This window comes from Trichosurus vulpecula, chromosome 5, assembly GCF_011100635.1.
Source record: "Trichosurus vulpecula isolate mTriVul1 chromosome 5, mTriVul1.pri, whole genome shotgun sequence".
In the NCBI taxonomy this organism is placed as follows: Eukaryota; Metazoa; Chordata; class Mammalia; order Diprotodontia; family Phalangeridae; genus Trichosurus; species Trichosurus vulpecula.
This window is the reverse complement of record NC_050577.1, coordinates 8,544,530-8,566,501: the sequence shown is the minus strand read 5'-3', so window position 1 is coordinate 8,566,501 and position 21,972 is coordinate 8,544,530. Positions and strand designations below refer to the sequence as shown.

Here is a 21,972-nt window from a genome sequence, read left to right as displayed (position 1 = left end):
CTGAGGCAAAGAGCTCCAAAGAACAGACAGCCAACCCCTGTTTTTTATATCTTTTTCAGCGTCAGGGGTGAGTCACACATGCGACTCACCCACGTGACCTAGAATTGTCACAAAGAGGCGGACTTAAACCCACGTGGTCTAAAAGCCTCTGCTCTCTCAGATGTTTAAACTAGGTTCTCCCTTGAGTTAGCCCCACCTTGGGTTCCACATTAGTTGCCAATCCACACCCACATAGATTTTACACTTAATAGGGGTTTGGGCCTGGGGCCTAGCACCTAGTAAGGCTCAATGAAATACACTGAATTACTCAAAGGGAACAAAAGCCAAACTCTTCAAGGGCACTTGTTGAACTAAGTGCTAAGGAGCCCATTTTGATTACCAACACAGCTATGTGTGGGGAGAGTCTCATTCAAGCACCCAGTGTCATCATTACTCAGAGAACAATGATTCCAATTTGATCCTGACCTTTCTCTCCAGTCCACTCAGCACCACATAAATTCTTCTTGAAATACTGCTTCCATGAGGGGTAGCCCACAATGTTTGGGGAGGGGGCCAATCTATACTACTTTGACATTCTTAGAATCATCCAGGAGGGTTTTTTACCCCAGAATCAACCCGAAATGCCTCTCTTTGTATAATTTTGTGATATCAAACATTACATACTTGTCCTAATCCTACTGGAAAGCCATCAGGTTAGTAGTCTGAGACCAGACCAGCTCAACAGCCCCTCCAACTCAGGATTCTGGCTTGGGCAGCTGCATTCTACTAAGTCACCTAAATCTTCCCAGATTATTGACATGTACACATATAAGCATTTAGAAAATAAACATTTCCAAGTCGTAGACAAAAGGATGAATCTAATTGGTTGTGAGAGCATTATGGTGGATGGACCTGCTATTGGGATGGGGGTGGGGTTACAACTCTGAAGAAAACTGGAAGTGAGAGCTTCATCTGCATTGCCTCCTCTCTTAAAAATCTTTAGCCAATGAAAATGAGCATTTTAAAGAGGAGAGACATGGCCCAAGGCAATGTCTGGGGCTCAGAGGAGTAACAAGAGAACAGCATGGTGGTTCTCCATGGAAAGACTCACTCTGCTCAGGACAGCTGCTTGGGTCAAGCCTAACTCAGCATATCCTAATGGTTAGTTGAGCTTCTGACTGAATGTGCTGACTAAAAGAAACAGGGCTCCTAATCAAAGTCCCTTTGTGAGCAGATCCAAGCTTGGCCATGTTGGAACACATGCACATGTGGGAGATGCCCTTTCAACCAGCCCTCTCTCCCCTCTTGCTCCCCATTCACAAGTGCACATAATATTGTGATTCTAACCTTTTCCAAAGTCCTCTCTCTTCTTGGTTGGCAGTCCAGATATAAATATGAAAATTAGGATCATTGCTGATCTTCCATTTATGAAAAGTAAGATCATGGCTGATCTTTCATTCATGAGTGGCATGTCACTGAGGAGCTGATTAATATGAAAAGTGGAAAATATTATCAGGGAATCTATCTGGAGTCAAAAAATAGAAAAGAAATTCTCAACTGTCAATTGGATAAAGACAGACTGGATTCCTTCCAACACACACACACACACACACACACACACACACACACACACATACACACACACACACACACTCTTCCTATCCAGACTGTGAGGCAAACAACAACTGTGTCTCTAAGTCCAGTGCCCATTTTTGCCTTGACACTTCCATAAAGAATGATATGCTATACCCTGCCATGTGGAGAATGTAGGCCCTTCCAATCCCCTCTCTTTATAATGTGTGATCTTTCCCAGTTGGTTGTGGTATCTTTTTTTCTTTTTTTTTTCTGGAAGCATCTCTGCTTTCGTAATTGAAGGTTTTATCCTCATCATTAAATTTCTCCTCAAGAAGAGGCAATGTGGAGTGTTGGTACAGTCTCACACCTTTTTTATAGCCTGAAAGTCAGAGAAAAAATGCTTTTTGAATTTTTTCAGTGTTTATGTAATCAGTACCTGTGTTGCCAAGGCTTATTTAAAACAGCTGGATGCCTGCTGTTTTCTTCCCCTTTGTTGGAACTGCTTCCAGAACAGGTAGTCAAAAAACAGAAAGTCGGGACAGACCCAGGCATCTGGGCCTCCCTCAGGAAAACAGCTGTGGCGGCCCAGGAAGCCCTCACATTATCCCATCAGCCAAGCCTTGGAGGCCCCTTGGGGCCACTTCTTGCATGACTGGTCAAGAAGGATGCAGTTTATGACTTAGAACTTATGAGAGAGAGCATTCAGGCAGTCCCATCCCTGGCAGAACATTGAGAAAACTTCCCCAAGCTGTGAGCCACATGTGGGCCTCTGACCTTCCATAGTCCACAACGGGAAAGGCCACCATTGTGAAGAATCTAAGCAGTTCTTTGATATACAATGAAAACACAAGGGCAAGCATTCTTTCCAAGACATAAACTTACTCAAAATTCAGTGTCCTATTTAAAACTAGAAAGGAAATTATAAAATATGTGGGCATCAGCTAGATAATTCACAAATGCCAAGTGTATACTCATTTATATGAGGCAAAAATGTAATCCTTGCTGCATCATTTAACAGTCTCCATTTGTTTCCTAGACAGTAAAATGGATCTCAGGCCTTTGCAGAAATTCCTAGAATAGCAGCTTATTAGTTCACAGGAATGTCGAGTTCAAATTGTTCACCATTCCATATAGAAAGTGAATATCTGCTTGAAAACAGGGCTGAGATTTATGGAAGAGGGACATCAATGTTGTGCTTTTAGCATTAGAGGAATACTGAAAAAATTTTGGGTCCTAGATTATCTGACAGAGCTATATTCATTTGCTTTTTCAACATCTTTCTTATTTAACATCAATGTAATCAACAGTAAATTGATAGCAATATATAGAAACAGACTAGGATAACTGTATGTGAAACATAAAACTATGAAGGTATGTTATATATTGTTAATTTTTAAAATGTATTTTAAATTTCATGAGGTAGTAAGAAAGACATGATTATGTCCATTTCTCATCTTGTTTAATTTTCTTCTGTGTATAAAATATTATATACATGTATATTTATTTCCCTCCTCCCTCCCTCCCTCCCTTCCTTCCTTCCTTCCTTCCTTCCTTCCTTCCTTCCTTCCTTCCTTCCTTCTTTCCTTTTCTCCCTCCATCCCTCTATGTGTTCCATTTCCATGAGAAACTGATGATAGGAAGACTGAAGAATATTGTTTAATAAGCAAATTGGTGTATTAAAAACAATGAGTTCTGCATTCTTCAAGGCTAATCCTTTCATCTTTGTTCTGTATTTTAGAGCCAAGGAAGACACAGTGGCATGCTTCAGGCTTACAGACCTGCTAGACTAGATGCCAACTTTCCTTCCAATCCATTTTCAAGGAGGCTGTGAGCATAATCAGCCACCATTTAGTGGGTCGGTGTTTTGCACAAAATGCTTTGATCTCACAGCTGCAAGGCTTGGGGGAGGGGGTGCTGGAGAAGGGAAAGGCTAGTGTTCTTGAGCTGTTTGGTGCTGGCAAGCTCTGTTCCAGTTTTCAGAAAAAGTGAATGAAAAGTAATATTGAGGCCCAGCTTGGATATGAATGGATAAAGAAGTAGCAGGATATGAAATAGGCATGGAGTTCATTCATTTTTTAAATCAAGCGATCATCACCCTCTAGAAGAAGGTCTCTGTACAGGTCTCTGGCCAGAGTTCAGTATCATTCACAGTTTGGTTACCTCTTTTAACCGGAATGACTTGGCCAGCTCACATTTTAATGCCAAAAAGGGGGAGATGAAGCTCACTCAAGGTGCAATATGCCATTTTCTTGTGACTTGGGGTTTTGATTCCAATTTTATAAAAATTATAATAGACCATTGTATGTAATATTTATCTGCACTGCTTTACTGTTTCTTTCTGTCTCCTTGTAAATATGTACCAAGATAAAGGTGGATAATGCAAAGGCTTGGCCTGAGCTAGTTGTGTTTCTCAGAACGTAATCCTCAAGGGCAGTGATGGGCTGGGGACCTTGTAGTGACTGAGGCTCTTGTCCAGGGACAGGCTGGACTAGATAACCCCTCCCCACGGTGCATTTTCCAAATATGAACTATCAGGGATTTGCACCTCTTAGGTGACACTTGAGGCCAAGTGGCTTCATCTTCCCTAACGTGCCTTTGCATAATAGAAGACTTTAGGGTTTGGAGGGGTTTGTTCTCTGGCTTCCCCTGTTTAACATTCTGTCACTTTTCTAGTTTAAAAAGAAATGTAACATTTTAGAGGACATAAAATTGTTTTAAGAAAACTTTAATGGAATTTACTTTAGGAGGCTTTATATTAGTGAGATGGCTAAGTGTTATGACAATACATTTTTAGTAAATATTAATTGGCCAATTAGCAGGGTGGTCTAATAATACTTGCCCGATGACCCCTTGAGTATTCATGTTCCTATGTCACAGATAATTTGTTTTGCCTTGTATTATTTTTATATCATACTTTACTGGAAAAAAACTGCATTTTGAAAAAGTATGGGTTTTGGTAAATGGAAAATATATAAAATCCATGTAGAATTTTTATAAGTTGTATCTTCTCACTAACATCTTGATGGAAATCACATGTATAGATTTTTTTTTAGAAATTCAGTTTTCTACTATGAATGTCACAGGAGCTCTGGGCATTTTCCTTATATCTTGTTGACAAATTTCAAGTATAAACTGCCACACCCAGGGAACAACAACCATTTGAGGGAAAAGAAAGCATGGCTATTTGCTGTGTGTGTGTGTGTGTGTGTGTGTGTGTGTGTGTGTGTGTGTGTTGTTGAGGATTACTCATTGTGCAATAGACAACAATAGGAAGAGAGTCTGAGTGGAACCTAAAGCAACATGGAAAGCTTCTCTTTATTCACCTTCATTCCTCTCCTTGGAAACCTCCATCTTGAAATCTTTGGTAGCTTGTTCCCATCTGTTTGTCTGAGCTGACATGGTGGAAAGGCCAACCAAAATTGACATTGGAAGAAGTACACAAACATTGTCAGTAGCACCAGATCCAAGAATGGGAAAGCTGGAGAAAACCCTTAGCAATGTATCGTCTGTTTTCATGGTATGTTAATTGTGGTTTTGACAATTCCCACCAGATGGCTTTGCCGGCACAGTAGCTGGCTCATGCCAACTGTCTTGATGCGTTTTCTCTGAGCCGGAGGTAAGTTTCTATTTAATACAACATATGTTCTGAGAGTCTTGAACAGACCCTCCTCTTCCTACCTCTGTTTATAAGTTTCAAATGTGAGCAAGTGTGACAGCTTGAACATGGTCTCTATGAACAGAAGACACATTCCAGTGGTATTGCCGAAAGCCATTCTGGGATGGCCCAAAGTTTCTTGTGTGGTTAAAACTTTTTTTCAGGGCTAATAAATCATTACAGACAGGGAGAGACATTCAGCTCTGGGGAAGTGAAGAAAGGGCTGCTACTGGAAGATCTGGCTAGGATTGTCAGAATGGAGCTCCAATCTCCTGGTCTTCATTTGTTCAAGACATTCAAGCTGCTTGCATGTGCAAAAGAAAAAGTTAAAGGCATTATCTCTTCTTCCTATTTTCATCATTTTCATAGCAGACTTCAGAATTCCTTTACCTAATATGTAGTTGGCAAGTTTTATCCATGTTTGACATATTGGAATTATGATTTGGTTTTGTTAGTGAATCACAGCATATATAATCTCCCAAAAAGACATGGGTTCAAGGCTTGTTTCATCCACACCATGACTGTGAATGGACAAATCATTTAAGTTCTTGGATGCCTCAAGTCACTTTCTAAGACTCCTTATTGGAAGGAAAATTAATATGAATTATGTCTGTATACACATACACACGGACATACACTAAAACATACACACACTCATATAATCATATATACATAAAATACAGTGCCACCAAAGTAAGATACAAGGAGAAAGCTTTTGTAATATAACTATATGAAATAAAAATAGGAAGTGAGTCTCAGTATCTTTTTCACTTATCACACCTCATCTTCAGCATTGCATTCAGTTCTGAGCACCCTGGTTTAAGAAGGATGTTGGATAGTGTCAAGAGTAAGGTAATCAGAGGAGTGAAGAACCATGAGTTCATGTCACATGAAGACTGACTAAAGGAAATGGTAGGTTTAGTATTGAAAAAAAAAGAAGAGTGAGGGTGGAGGGAATGATAGCTTTGTGCAAGTGTATTACCTCATTTTAATCAAATGAGATAATAATTATAAAGAGCTTATATGGTGCCTGGTAACACTATATAAATGTTAATGTTATTAGCTGTCATTAAATATTTTGAGGGTTGTCATGTGGAACAGGAATAACTTGTCTTCATTGGTCCCAGAGGACAGAGCTAAGATGAATGGCTGGAAGGTACAAAGAAGCACATTTGATTCTGATATATCCAAACCCCCCTAACAGTGGGAGCTGACTCAAAGTAGATGGAATTGCTTCAAGCGATGGTGAGATTGCCTTTCTCATAGATCTTCAAGTTGACCAATGGCCAGGCATATTATGCTAGGGATTCCTGTGGTACATGGGTTGGACCAGAAGGCTCTTCTTCTTCTCCAATTCTGTGATTCTATCAAAATGGTCTGGGTATGTGGCAGGAGTGAGAGACTACTAATGATCAGCCTGTGTGTTGGCATCTTCGGGGTGTCAAAAAGAAGTGAGGAAATCTCCAACACATGGCTGGACTCCTGGCAGGGAATTTATGGGAGCACATGAACAAATGTCACATGGGCAGAGCAGGCATTGAGGGATTTCTGTCTATTCTGTTACAGAGGATAGATATTTCCCACCTGTGAAACCACCAATCTAATACAGTATGTGACCATGAGCCATATGTATTATATTTCTCATTTTCCTTATTTATGCAAAATACGTGGGGCTAGCTTAACTACTAAATAAACATACAAATGAATCTACTTTATATGCACCATCTTTTGCTGTGTGATTTTCTTTGTCAAATGGTATTTTTAGTTTTTATTTCAGATAAAAATAATGATAACAATGACATAATTGATGGCAGACCTTGCTCCAAAAATGAATGCGCCCTTAAACCATGGCACAGCAAGCTTAGCGGTAACTTGTATGGCTCAGAGGGGTGAGGAAATTCCAGGTTTCTTGGATACCTTTCCAAATGAGACAAATGAATAGCTTTTGTAATAAGGACTCGGTGTGCTCCAAAGTTTAATAGGCACCATGGCCAGTAGACAAAAAATGGTCTCTGGAGTCAAAGGACCGTGGTTCAAATTCTGTCCCTAATATAGACTAAGTGACACAGGACAAATCCCTTAACTTCCTTGGACATTAGTTTCCTCTTTTGCCAGATTGAAGACATTGGATGAGATCATCTGTGTTCTTTTAACCTCTGGATGATTTTTCCTTGCCATCATGTGGCTCCTTAAGAACTGCTGGCAGAGAATGAAGAATAGATCAAGATGAAATTAGGGAAATAGAGAAATATAACGAAAATCCATCCTATAGATGGGATTTTTAAGGAAACTAAGACATTATAAAAAGATAACAAATATAGTTTCCCAAAATTCTTAGTACCATTTTAAGCTGGGATAGAATGTGTACGTGCATGTGTGTGTGTGATCTATACTAACTATATTTATATCTGTGCCATAAACACATAGATGTAGATATCCATATGAGTGTCTCTATATGATCTATTTGGTGGTGATGTCTTCAGTTCTAAGTGGCATACGAGGTATGGATTTGCGCTTTCAGCATGGCTGCAAAATCCTTGTGGCCATATGCTTTTTAGACTCTCCTAGGGAAGGAAGTAAACTCTTAATGGGATGGATGGATACTGGATGGTTCTAGTTTTCTTTAATGGCTCCACAATTGCAGTCCCCTTTTCCCTTCAAATATCTCGATTACATAATCAGGAACAGGAAACAATTTGGGCAACAAGGACTCCATCTTTCTTTCATTATCTGAACAACCAACTCTGGCATTACAGCTTTTGTGGATCTCACCCTCTGAGTTCCTGCCTCCTTTGTAAAATGTTAATATTTATCCAGGGGTGTCCCTAAAACATGATATGTTGAGGCATTTTCAGCCTCTAAGAAGGCTAAGTGACAAACTGGACTTATTTTTTATCTGATCTTCCACCCCTCCAAAAAATTGACTGAATTTTTTGATGAAATAATCTCTAATTTTGTCATCTTGGAAATACTGTCAATATCAAAGAAGCTAGTATGAGATGTAAACTATCAGTTTTTTGTTTTTGTTTTTTTTAAGGAGAATTTAAAGCTATCCTGCCAATCATTCAGTGGTGGGGAAGACAGATGATGGATAATGCCCTAGCTATTTTGAATATGATTAATATTCAGATCTCCCTTAAAGTGTATTTCACACTGAAAGTTCTTTATATTTGATAAGAAACAAAATAAGCAACTTTCTGCATCACTAATGAAATTATTCACCTCTCTGCTTGATCCCTTAATGCCTGTCCACATTCTAAGTTAGGCAGGGAGGTATTTATAATTCTGTTACTACAGCCAATGGTTATGAAAGTCAATCAGAGGTTGCTTCTCAGGGAGGAATTTTCCCACATTAATATTCAGTAAAATAAATGAGAGCCCCTCAAGCAAAGATTCTTTCTGAGGTTTTTCTGTAGTTTTGAATAACTAAGGAACTGGCTTCAAACTCATTCCACCTGATCACCCCTGAGTGTCTTTATAAGGGTCTTCCATTAATGATGACACTAGCTAGCAATTATACCTATTTTATCTTCATGGAGAGCTTTGATTTCTGATATCCAGAATTAGCTTTAACTAAAATCCAGTGCAGTCTGCCAGAGGTGACACTAAATTCTCTTCTTAGGAACACCTAAGTACCTCACTATGTGACAAAATATATCAAGCCTAGATTTAGCTTCTTGGAAAGAGTGAGAATGGATAAGAAGAAAACTTAAATTGAGGGACATTTCCTTTTCCTGAGCAGGCAGGAGGTTAAAATCAATCAGGCCCGGTTGTGACTTACTGCCTTTTCTTCTTCCAGAGGCATCACGATCTGGTGAGATAATGTATGTACACTGCTTTTCAAATTTTCAGGTGTCATATAAATATCATCATTATTACTGTTACTATTTTTATTATTACTTTGAACTGGAACTTTTTTGGTGTTTGGACTTCCCCATCGAGAAAACTAGCCATATGGATAAAACATTTAGTCTTAAGCAGCTGCCTGGGGCTCAAAAACTTCCAAGGGCCAACAAGCCAGTTTGGCTCTGAGGTAGAGCTCAAGTCTTCATGGCGCTGAGGCCAGCCCTCTATCCACTCTGCCATGATTCACCTTAGCCACTCTGATATTAGTTATGATTCCTAAAGCACAGTTTCTGTCACCAGAGCTACATGCACAACATTTGCCTCATTTGATGATGAATGTTCAAATTCAATTCTCACACCAAACTGGTTCTCAGGGCTCCCAAGTGTGCTTTGCTGATCTCCCACTGTCCTCCACATGGACGTTGGGATCTGAACTGATGTACCTGGTTTGCTTTGGTTTCCCCAACCCATCTCTCCTGTTCCTGTACATTTTCAGGAATTCGTTCATGACCTTCTCTGTACATAGAATAAGCATGGCATACTGGGGGCCGTGGGGGAGTACCTCAGGAGCCCTGGGTTCAAAAATTGGCCCTGCCACTTGATAGGAATGTGACCTTGAGGGTTAGTGACAGTGCAGCTATGATGGCAACCAAAGACATTTGTCAAATTTCCAATCATAGGCTTAGAGAGGCTGGGGGAAACTAATGACAATCACTTATGATACTCTTGTTTCACAGATGCATAATCTTAGACCCACAAAGGTAAAGGGAGCTGCCAAACGTGAGACAGATGGTGTCAGAAGTAAGATGTGAAACCAGGTTCTCTGGCTCCAGACTCTTCCCTTCTACCACATTTCTTTTAAAAAAAATTAATTCATTTTTAGTTTTCAACATTCAATTACACAAGCTTTTGAGTTTTAAATTTTCTCCACCTCTCTCCTGTCCCTTCCCCAATATAGTGTGCAATCTGAAATAGGCTCTACATATACATTCATATTAAACATATTTTCATGTTAGTCATGTTGTACAAAAGAATTATGGGGGGGCGGAGCCAAGATGGCGGCTGGTAAGCAGGGACTGGAGTGAGCTCTGTACCGAGCCCCTCCAAAAACCTATAAAAAATGGCTCTGAACCAATTCTAGAACGGCAGAACCCACAGAACAGCAGAGGGAAGCAGGGCTCCAGCCCAGGACAGCCTGGATGGTCTCTGGTTGAGGTATATCCCACACGGAGCTGGGAGCTGGGAACGGAGTGGAGCAAAGCCCAGCCAGAGCGGCGTGGACCATCCAGACCAGAAGCCGGGCGGAGGGGGCCATAGCACCCTGAATATGTGAGCTGCGGCAGTTACCAGACCCCTCGACCCACAAACACCAAAGACTGCGGAGAAGGTTAGTGGGAAAAGCTGCGGGAGTGGAATGAGTTCGAGGTTCGGCTTCCAGCCCCGGGGGCAACGGAGGTGGGGCAGCTACAGCTGTTGTTACTTCTGGCTCCAGGCCCACCTGGTGGGAGGAATTAAGTGGCGGATCAGAGCAGGGGTGCAACAGCTTGCTGAAGATCTAAGCCCAGTCTGGACTGGGGGTTCTTGGGGAAGGAGTAGTGCGGGTCTGACAGAGCTGGCATCTCCCCCCCAAACATTGAACATAGAACTCGTTAGTCTACAAGCAGTCATACCCCACTGAAAAACTCAAGGGTCAAGTGAGTTGGTTGGGAATATGGCCAGGCAGCAAAAGCACACCAAGATTCAGTCTCAGACTTTGGACTCTTTCTTTGGTGACAAAGAAGACCAAAACATACAGCCTAAAGAAGACAACAAAGTCATAGAGCCTACAACAAAAGCCTCCAAGAAAAACATGAACTGGTCCCAGGCCATGGAAGAGCTCAAAAAGGATTTGGAAAAGCAAGTTAGAGAAGTAGAGGAAAAATTGGGAAGAGAAATGAGAAGGATGCGAGAAAACCATGAAAAACAAGTCAATGACATGCTAAAGGAGACCCAAAAAAATACTGAAAAATACACTGAAGAAAACAACACCTTAAAAAACAGACTAACTCAAATGGCAAAAGAGCTCCAAAAAGCAAATGAGGAGAAGAATGCCTTGAAAGGCAGAATTAGCCAAATGGAAAAGGAGGTCCAAAAGACCACTGAAGAAAATACTGCTTTAAAAATTAGATTGGAGCAAGTGGAAGCTAGTGACTTTATGAGAAATCAGGATATTCTAAAACAGAACCAAAGGAATGAAAAAATGGAAGACAATGTGAAATATCTCCTTGGAAAAACCACTGACCTGCAAAATAGATCCAGGACAGATAATTTAAAAAATATTGGACTACCTGAAAGCCATGATCAAAAAAAGAGCCTAGATACCATCTTTCAAGAAATTATCAAGGAGAATTGCCCTGGTATTCTAGAGCCACAGGGCAAAATAGAAATTGAAAGAATCCATCGATCGCCTCCTCAAATAGATCCCCAAAAGAAATCTCCTAGGAATATTGTCGCCAAATTCCAGAGCTCCCAGGTCAAGGAGAAAATACTACAAGCAGCCAGAAAGAAACAATTTGAGTACTGTGGAAACATAATCAGAATAACCTGAGATTTGGCAGCTTCTACCTTAAGAGATCGAAGGGCTTGGAATGCGATGTTCCGGAGGTCAATGGAGCTAGGATTAAAACCTAGAATCACCTACTCAGCAAAACTGAGTATCATGTTCCAAGGTAAAATATGGATTTTCAATAAAATAGAGGACTTTCAAGCTTTCTCAGTGAAAAGACCAGAACTGAATAGAAAATTTGACTTTCAAACACAAGAATCAAGAGAAGCATGAAAAGGTAATCAAGAAACAGAAATTGCAAGGGACTTACTAAAGTTGAACTGTTTTGTTTACATTCCTACATGGAAAGATGATGTGTGTGATTCATGAGACCTCAGTATTAGGGTAGTTGAAGGGAATATGCATATATATGTATATATATGTTTATGTATATATATAAGTGAATGTGTATGTATGTATATATCTATGTGTATATGTATGTATGTGTATGTATGTATATATATATGTATGTGTGTGTGTATATATATATATATACACATAGACATATATATGTAAAAGAGAGAGAGCAGACACAGGGTGAGTTGAAGATGAAGGGAAGATATCTAAAAGAAATAAAATGAAATTAAGGGATGAGAGAGCAACATACTGAGAGAGGGAGATAGGGAAAGATAGAATGGGGTGGATTATCCCGCATAAAGGTGGCAAGAGGAAGCATCTCTGTGGGAGGAGGGGAGAGGGCAGTTGAGGGGGGAATGAGTGAACCTTGCTCTCATCAGATTTGGCCTGAGGAGGGAATACCATACATACTCAGTTGGGTATCTTACCCCACAGGAAAGAAGAGGGAGGAAGATAAAAAAAAATAAAAGAGGGGGGGGATGATGGAGGGGAGGGCAGATGGGGGTGGAGGTAATCAAAACAAACACTTTGGAAAGGGGACAGGGTCAAGGGAGAAAATTCAATAAAGCGGGATGGGTTGGGAAGGAGCAAAATATAGTTAGCCTTTCACAGCATGAGTATTGTGGAAGGGTTATACATAATGATACACGTGTGGCCTAGGCTGAATTGCTCGACTTCTTAAGGAGGGTGGGTGGGAAGGACAGTGGGGAGAGAATTTGGAACTCAAAGTTTTAAAAATAGATGTTCAAAAAAAAAAGTTTTTGCATGCAACTAAAAATAAGATACACAGGCAATGGGGCGTAGAAATTTATCTTGCCCTACAAGAAAGGAAGGGAAAAGGGGATGAGAGGGGAGGGGGGTGATAGAGGGGAGGGCTGACTGGGGAACAGGGCAACCAGAATATATGCCATCTTGGAGTGGGGGGGAGGGTAGAAATGGGGAGAAAATTTGCAATCCAAACTGTTGTCAAAATCAATGTTGAAAACCAAATATGTTAAATAAATAATTTTAAATTAAAAAAAAATAAAAAGGAAGGATTTTTCTTGACTGTCAAAAAAGAAAAAGAGTTATAACCAATGGGATGATAAACAAGAAAGAAGAAATGAAACAAAAGAAAGAGAGAGTAAATAGGCTGCTTTGATCTGCTCTCAGACTCCATAGTTCTTTCTCTGGAAGTGGATAGCATTTTCCATCATGAGTCTTTTGGAATTGTCTTAGAATCTTGCGTTGCTGAGAAGAGTTAAATGTATCAAAGTCAGTCATCGCACAATGTGTTTACTGTGTAAAATGTTCCCCTGGTTCTCCTCACCTCACAGCATCAGTTCATTTAAGTCTTTCCAGGTTTTTCTGAAGTCCACCTGCTCATCATTTCTTATAGCTCAGTAGTATTCCTTTACATTCATAGACCATAACTTCTTTAGCCACTCCCCAACTGATGGGTATCCCGTAAATTTCAAATTCTTTGCCACCACAAAAAGAGGTGGTATAAATATTTTTACAAATGTGGGTCCTTTTCCCATTTTTATGATCTCTTTGGGATACAGCCTTAGAAGTGGTATTGTTGGATCAAAGAGTATGCACATTTTTATAGCACTTTGGGCATAGTTTCACATTGTTCTCCGAAATGGTTGGATCAATTCACAACTCCACCGACAATACATTGGTATTCCAATTTTCTCACATCTTCCTGAGTATTTATCATTTTCCTTTTTTGTCATATTAACCAACCTGATAGGTGTGATGTGGTAAATAAAATTTTTTTTATTTGCATTTCTCTAATCAGTAGTGATTTAGAGATTTTTTTTGTAGGGGGAAGGCAGAGCAATTGGGGTTAAGTAACTTTTCCAAAGTCACACAGCTAGTAAATGTGTCAAGTGTCTGATGTTGGATTTGAATTCAGGTACTCCTGACTCCAGGGCCAGTGCTCTACTCACTGCACCACCTAGCTGCCCCTAGAGATTTTTTTTTTTCATGTGACTACAAATAGCTTTAATTTCTTCCTCTGAAACATGCCTGTGCATATCCTTTTGCCATTTATCAATTAGGGAAAGACTTGTGTTATTATAAATATGACACAGTTTTCTATCTATTTTAGAAATGAGGCCTTTATCAGAGACACTGGTTATAAAAATTCTTTCCCAGTCTGCTTCTTCCCTTCTAATCTTGGTTGTATTTGCTTTGTTTGTGCAAAACTTTTCAATTTAATGTAATCAAAATTATGCATTTTTCATTTCATAATGTTCTCTATCTCTTGCTTGGTCATAAGTTCTTCTGTTTTCCATAAATCTGACAGGTAAACTATTCCTTGCTTCCCTAGTTTGCTTATGGTATCAGCCTTTATATATAAATCATGTACCCATTTTGACTTTATTTTTGTATATGGTGTAAGATATTGATCTATGCCAAGTTTCTGCCCTACTATTTTCCAGTTTTCCCAGCAGTTTTTGTTACATAGTGTGTTCTTATCCCAAAAGCTGGGGTCTTTAGTTTCATCGAAGGGTAGATTACTATGGTCATTGACTACAGTGCCTTGTGTACCTAACTTATTCCACAGATCCACCACTCTGTTTCTTAGCCAGTACCAAGTAGTTTTGATGATTGCTGCTTTATAATACAGTTTAATATCTGGCATGGCCAGGGCACCTTCCCTAGTATTTCTTTTCATGAATTCTCTTGATGTCCTGGATCTTTTGTTCTTCTAGATGAATTGCATTATTATTTTTTTCTAGCTTTATAAACTAATTTTGGGTAGTTTGATTGGTGTGCCACTGAAGGATTTCATTGAATTGTCATTTTCATTATGTTAGTTCAGCCTACCCAGGAGCAATTGATATTTTTTTCCCAATTATTTAGATCTGACTTTAGTTGTGTGAAAAGTGTTCTGTAATTGTGTTCATATAGTCCCTGGGTTTGTTTTGGCAGGTAAACTCCCAAATATTTTATAATGTCTACATTGTTCAAGGTAATGTAAGAGAGATGCCACACACCCCCCCCCATTGTTGGTGGGATCAGACAAGTCTTCATGTTAAAAGTAGAGATTTGGCTGAATCTTAAAAGAAGAGAGGGTTTCTGTGAGATGTAGGTATGTAGGGAGGGCATTCAAGGCATGTGGACAGCCAGTCCAAAGGCATAGAAATCAGAAATGGAATGCCATATGTGAAGTACTGCAATCTCAGATAACTTCAATTCTATTAGAATCAAGAGTAATGTCCCACGAGAATGGGAAAAGAAAAAAAAAAAGATGTTAAGGGGATTAAAAAAAAGATTGCCTTGATCGAGTCAGGAAAATAAGTAGGTGCCTATCAGTTGAGGTGTGGCTAAAGAAATTAAGATATATGAACACTGTTGTACCACAAGAAATGATGATGAAAGCTTTGGATTCTGGAGAACATGAAAAGAATTATATTAACTGATGACACTCAGTAAAGTGATCAGAACCAAGAGAATCTGATGCAATATTAACACTATTGTAAAAGATAACTGAACAATGTAAGAATTCAGGTCACAATTCTAGAGAAACAGTGATGATGCATGTGCTCCACTTCTTGACAGAGAGATGATGAACCTGAATGGCAGATTGAAACATATTTTGCGTAGAGAAAATGTCTGGTTTTGACTTATGTTTGATTATGTTAACTTGCTATGAGGGAGAGCTCTATTTGTTGGTGGGGCTGGGTGTTGAACGGTGAAGAGAATTGGATTTAAAAAATAAATAAACAGCATGAAAGCAGTTTTTCTGGAAAATACATAGTAGTGATCAGGAGGAATGAGAGGCAGACTCCAACAAACCAAAACAAGAAAGAACTGGCATTCTAGTTTGAGTGCAGGTTTTTCAAAAACCAATTCTAGGTAATGAGATTATAAACAATGCTCCTTCCCTGCCCTTTACTTCCCTTTCCCTTTTTCAATGGAAATGTCTATGTTTGTTGATGTTTATGAAAGTTAGACTTTTTTTTTGGTAAATTCAGAAAAGTGGAAATGTCATAGTCTTTGTAGTCATTACCTACTGGACCTGGAGTACTATCCCTAGGTATGAGCAACGTGTGGCATCCAGCACACTAGGGCCCCATCTTTCACAGATCCTTTCATTTTGGCCCTCTTCCAGTAAGAATTCATATCTTTCCCACTATGACAAACCATTGAATGGGCAGCTCTTTGCCATTCCATTCCATTAACCCTTTGGAACAATATATTTTGAAACGGATGGGGAAGTACTTTCTTTAGTAAAAGTACAGCAAAGAAAATCCTCTACGCCATTGCTTGGGAAGAAAATGAAAACCAGTTTTGGAAGCATTGTTTTTCCTTTTTCCTCCAAGAGTACCAACAGAGACATTTTATTTTATGCTTATTTGACTCCTGATACAACATTACTGTTGAAGTCCTTCTAGTAATTTTTCATATTGTATGTATTATAAACTGGAAGGAATGTCGGGAATTGAATGAAGCAATCAGACTGGTTAATGTTTGGGATATTAGTTCTCTAGAATGGCCCAGAAGGATCATTTGAAACTAAACCACCCACACATAAAATCCAAATGGCAATGTTTGGAAGTTATTACTTTTTTCCCCTCATTTTTCCCTCCTATTAGAGCCAAAAGCCCTTCAGTATAGGGCCCTTCCTGTAGATTAATGACTGGCCTTTGGTAATGGCCCTTGGCTCTACCTCAGGACATAAGCATCTCCTCAAGAATGATTCTGTCTATCCATCCTTATTGCTTAAATGTGCTTCCTCTGTAAATAGGTTTTTATAGATCTTCCAGGAATAGTGACATTCTTCCTGGGGATGGGGGATGGGAGTGGTTTAGTAACTGAGGAAGGAAGTTGGAATAATTCAAGAAAATGAGTGATTGTCATGTATACACTGCTGACTCCACCAACATCACTGCCCATCAAGCACCCATTGTCCTGCAGGATGCACCAATGAATACAAAAGTGGCAAAGAATTATGATATTTTAACATTTTGTGTACAGGTGAGAAAAAGGGGCAAAGGAGGATGAAGTCAGTCAAATGGCTTAAAAACAAACCAAAAAGGTAGCATGGTGGGGCATGCCTGGCACCTGCTCTGGGGCTCCATTCAGGCCTTGAGGGCTTTAGCAATCTAGAAAAAGACTCTCATATGATGAGTTAGCTTAATGCTAGGAAGCATGATGAACCCCTCCATCCAGAATCTGGCATTTAAGGTGTGAGTGTGGGGGTGGGGAAGGAGCAGAGAGGTGAGGAAGGGAAGATGGGCTGCTCATCAGACTGAAGTTTTTCATATACAATTTTGTCTTATGTTGATTCATATATGACTCTTTGAAGGTGAAACTTATGAAGAGATGGAAGAGCCAAGGACTTAAATTACTGTCTCTTTAAGAATATAACATTTTCAGATGTAAATGCAATTTTACATCTAAGGACGCCAAAACACCATACCTTGGGCATCTTCTGATCACAGCAGGCCCCTAATTTGGTTTCCTCACCTCCAGACTCTCCCCTATCCATTAATTTTTTTCCCCAGCTGTCAAACTGACATCCTTACAGACTGGCTGGGCTACGACTATGGCAATACCTGCCCAAGAAGTCCTGCTAGTTCCTTATGATTTTGAGGACAACATACAAATATGGCATTTAAACACCCTTTAACATCTGACTCCAGCTCCTTTTTCTAGGCAGATTTCTCATGGCATCCCTTCCTACCTGCTTCATTCCTCTTGCATGGACTCCAAGATCTAGCCAAACTATCTTGCTTCCTTCTTCCTATGCATGACACTTCTTTTCCAGGTTCCTTGTCTTTGTTCAGGAATCTTGTCACACCCATCTCACTGTTCCTGGAACATACTACTTTGTCACCCCAGCCTCTTAGTGTCCCTCAAATGCCACCCCCTCCATGAAGCCTTCTTTGGTGTATGCTGTACCAACAATGGCTAGTGTCTTTTTTCCTGCAAAATGCTTTGTATTTACTTTATAGGAAGGCAGCCTAAAAGGCAGGAAAGCTTTCATTCAGGTCCTGACTCAGACATTTACCAGTCTATGACCCCAGGCAAGACATGATATATCTTATTGCTGTAGGGTCAAGGGTGTCCAGCAGGGGCTGGGACCTTCCTGAGGGCAACCCAACTCAGACTAAATGTAAATGGGAAATATTTACCTAACCACAAAAATCTAATAAAACACTGATAACATTACTTTTTTTTAATGTAAAGACAAGTTTTAACATTTTTTTCTAAAATTTTGAGTTACAAATTTTCTCCTTTCTTCCCTCCCCTCCCTCTTCCCTAAGACAATAACCAATTTAACATTACATTTTAAAACAGCATCATTATGCAGCTCTCAGTGAGCTGTAGGTACAATTTAGTGGCCCCAGTTTCAATTTGAGTTTTATGATTTTGGTGGAGGCTACTTTTTAAGACTATTAGTTGTAGAGAATGTGCCAACTTGCATTAGTAGTGGAGGCTTCCTCTCCTGGGAATCAACTATACCAGTAAAATAATATATCCATTTCTTATCTATAGAGATATAGCTTGTACCCTTACCCTTTCCTTCTCTCTCTCTCTCTCTCTTTCTCTCTCTCTCTCTCTTTCACACACACACACACACACACACACACACACACACACACACACATACACACACACACACCCCTATGTTCCATATATCAATGAAACCGCAGGTCTCATCCCCACCCAAACATTATGTATTTTGTATCTATATCTATCTGTCTGTCGGTCTGTCTGTCTATTTATCTATCATTTGTCAACCTAGTTACCTATCATATGTCATGTTATGTCAATTAACTATTTATCTGTCATCTGTCTATATTGAATGTATCTTCTATATCTTTCTTTCCTCTCAGTTAATTGTAAACTCCATGAGAAGAGTAGAAGGATTATCCACTGAACTTTGAATTTGGAAGCTGGGGTCTCAAATCCTGCTTTAGACCCTTATCATCTGTTTGATTCTGGGCAAATCATTTCTCTCTGTGCCTTAGTTTCCTTATATGTAAAATGGCAAATTTGGAATTGATGGCCTCTATATTCCCTTCCATATCTAAATTTATAACCCTTGAGGTCAGAAAATAGTTTGATTTTGTCTTTGTATCCCCAGTATCTAGCACAGTGCATGCTCTATTATAGGTGCTTAATAAATGCTTGTTGGGTAAACGAACAAATGGATGAAGGAAGGAAGGAAGGATGTAGGTCATTGAGAGAAGCAGGGATAATGTGTTTGGAATATAGCCCATGTCATCTGGGACTAGTGGAGTTCCTGGTCTCCTAGAATATACAGCCTTTAAGAGGAGGGGGCAGTTTTAAAAATCATTTTTGCCTTCTTTTCTAAAGGCATCTTGGTCTATAAAATCAATGAGATCATTTGCTGCAGTTCATAAAACTCACGGCATGCCCAGCAGCCAGGAGAGAGCTCCCTCTGTTCATGACCTAACATTTAGAAGCCCATCTGTGGCAGCAACTGGGTGGATCAGAGCTGAAGAACGTCACAGGAACAAAAGGATTTCTCTCATCCAACTTGGGCCTCCGGAATTCATGTTTAATTTGTGTTTGTTCAGCCATATAAAAGTCCAGGCTGCCAGATCTAATCTGTGTAATTTAACTCCAGCTAGAATGCCTGGGCTCATTTCCCTTGGGAGAAATTTCTCTTTGCCAGTTTAACATGAATATTAAATATTGATCAAGGCACAGAATTAATACTTTTTTTGTTGTTTTCACATGCTTTATATATGCTTTTTTTTCTTCCAGGTTTTCTTTTCTATCTGCACTATGTATTGGGGAATAAGAAGTATGAGACAACTTGTCTCAGGCCTCCCAAAGCAGTTCTGAGATGGGATGTCTAGAACCTTCTGTAGATACAAGAAGGAGGAAGCATTGAAGGACCAAATGTAACGCAGGAGCAGATGCCAAGGTTTTGATGCAAAGGAAGTAATTCAGTGCTGGATTCTTGCAAGAACTGTTTACATGAAGATTGACTCCAATGGTCATTGAGTTTGGCTTCACTTTGCTATGAATTGTTATCTATTATCAGTAGAATCTGATGTTAATTTTTTTTCATATGAACTTTGAATTCAATACTGTGTCAAAATCCTGGTTAAACATCTCTTGTGTTGTCACTTTTCAATTAGGTCAGTTGTGGGAGCACAACTACTTTTGTACAAACTGAAGATTTTATTTGTGACAGCTTAATAATATAGCTTGCTTTTCCTTGGGAATTTATTGTAATAGTATTAAAACACATATTTGGGTCCATAAACATATCATTACAATAGGAACTCAATACTTTACATAATGCAAATTTGATTCTTAAAGCACACGATTGGACCTTTGGGAAGAACTGTGATTGACGTGGATATCAGAACATCATCAGTTTCGGGCTACCCGAGAGCTGAGAGAGCTTCCGGCCCAACCCTTTCCTCACTGGTCCAATATTTGGTCTATAATTGGCATTGAATCAATACTTGCTTATTTCTTGCTTAGTTTTAAAGATGAAGAAAGGCAGGTCCAGAGATGAAGTGACTTGTCTAAGGTCACATATATAGTAAATGAGAGAGGCAGCATTTGAAACCGGGTCTTCTGACTTTCATTCCACTGTCCCTTCCTCTGTACCAATCAGCCTGAGTGTCAAGACTGAGAGGAGACATGATGTAGTTAAGGTAACAGGATGATATTGATAGCAACAATAATCAACAACATCATCTATGTAAGGCTTTAAGGTCTGCAAACATATAAATGCCTACATATGCCCAGATATACATACACATGCACATACATGTATGTATATGTGTATATATGTATGTACACACACGTGTTTATGCACGTATTTATGGTCATCTGATAAGAAGATGGGGTTCTGGTTCAATCCCAAATACAGACTGTGTAACCCTGGGAATGTCACACTCCCTCTCATTGTTCCAGGCACCACGTAAGACTTAAGTGACACATGAGATTCTGATCCACATCCATTACGGGAAGACATTTTCACAGGAGAAAATACTTATATCAATGAAATTACAGCTCTGAACCAATTGGGACAAATACACACATAAATGAGTGAAAGCATAAATAAACTGATGGATTAATGATTGAACAAGAATATAGGTAAACGAATAAGTAAATGAATGGACAAAGAAATAAACTAATAAACAAGTAAAAATAAATGAATGTTAGAACAGAATCGTAAGTGATTTTGCTAAATGAATAGGGGCAGCCTTCTGGAGGCCTCCACTGAAGAGCTTCCTTGCAGCTTCATGTTATTGTAAATTGTGGAATAAAGGTAAATGTCACAGTGAAATGCTCCAATTGTTTGTGTCCAGCTCAATGGTGGACAGGAACTAGGAAGGTTGTGTAAGAGCAAGACTGGTGGAAATGCATACTTTAGTTCTTTTTTTTCTTTCTTTTCTGACTGTTTTGTTTTTGTTTTTCTTTGTTTCTTTAGAAAGCAGTGGGGACACTTTTATTTACTGAAAAATGCAGCCCAAGTAGTGCCTTCATTGAAAGTATGTTTTCCTTGCCTATATTCTGTAGCATTTTATGACAAAAACAGACCAAACCTCTGCTCCCACGGCCTCTGGTTTTGGCCCTTGTTCCTCTTCCTAAGTACAGCCAAAAGAAAAAAAAATAATGAAACTAGGGAGGAGCTCGAACTGCAGGTGTCTGTTTGGAGCAAGCATCATCTCCAGGACTGAAAAGCATTGATTTTTCAAAGTGGAACAGCAGTGGCAGATGAGATTTTGTGTTGTGGAAAAATTAACGAACTTGATCTCAAGCATCAGATGCTCAGGTCATTGGGTTTTTAATGTGTCTTTTCATATTTATTAACTTAATACAGAATTACAGAGAGTAACTCAAGACATAAACAAATACTGGACCCTGCTTTTGTCCCTTAGCAACAGTCTCCGGACTTGCCATGAGCGGAATCCGAAGGCATGGAGAATTCCCAAGGCATCCGTGTCTTCCATTGTGAAAATTCCCCAAATCACCAAGCTTC

The 21,972-nt window shown here is 39.5% G+C and overlaps 1 protein-coding gene across 3 annotated transcripts in view; it reads left to right on the top strand.

Annotated features, from left to right (window-relative positions):
- Positions 1–21,276, top strand: part of AGMO (alkylglycerol monooxygenase) — a 384,446-nt gene extending 363,170 nt beyond the window's left edge. For 2 of the 3 annotated variants that reach the window (XM_036758949.1, XM_036758948.1), the window contains one exon: positions 19,731–21,276. In XM_036758949.1, coding sequence (XP_036614844.1) covers positions 19,731–19,811 — 81 coding nt within the window. In that variant the 3' untranslated portion in view covers positions 19,812–21,276. Of the gene's footprint in view, positions 1–3,292; positions 3,410–19,730 lie in introns of those variants that run through there. The other variant, XM_036758946.1, reaches the window with a different exon arrangement.
- Positions 21,277–21,972: the final 696 nt, after the last annotated feature.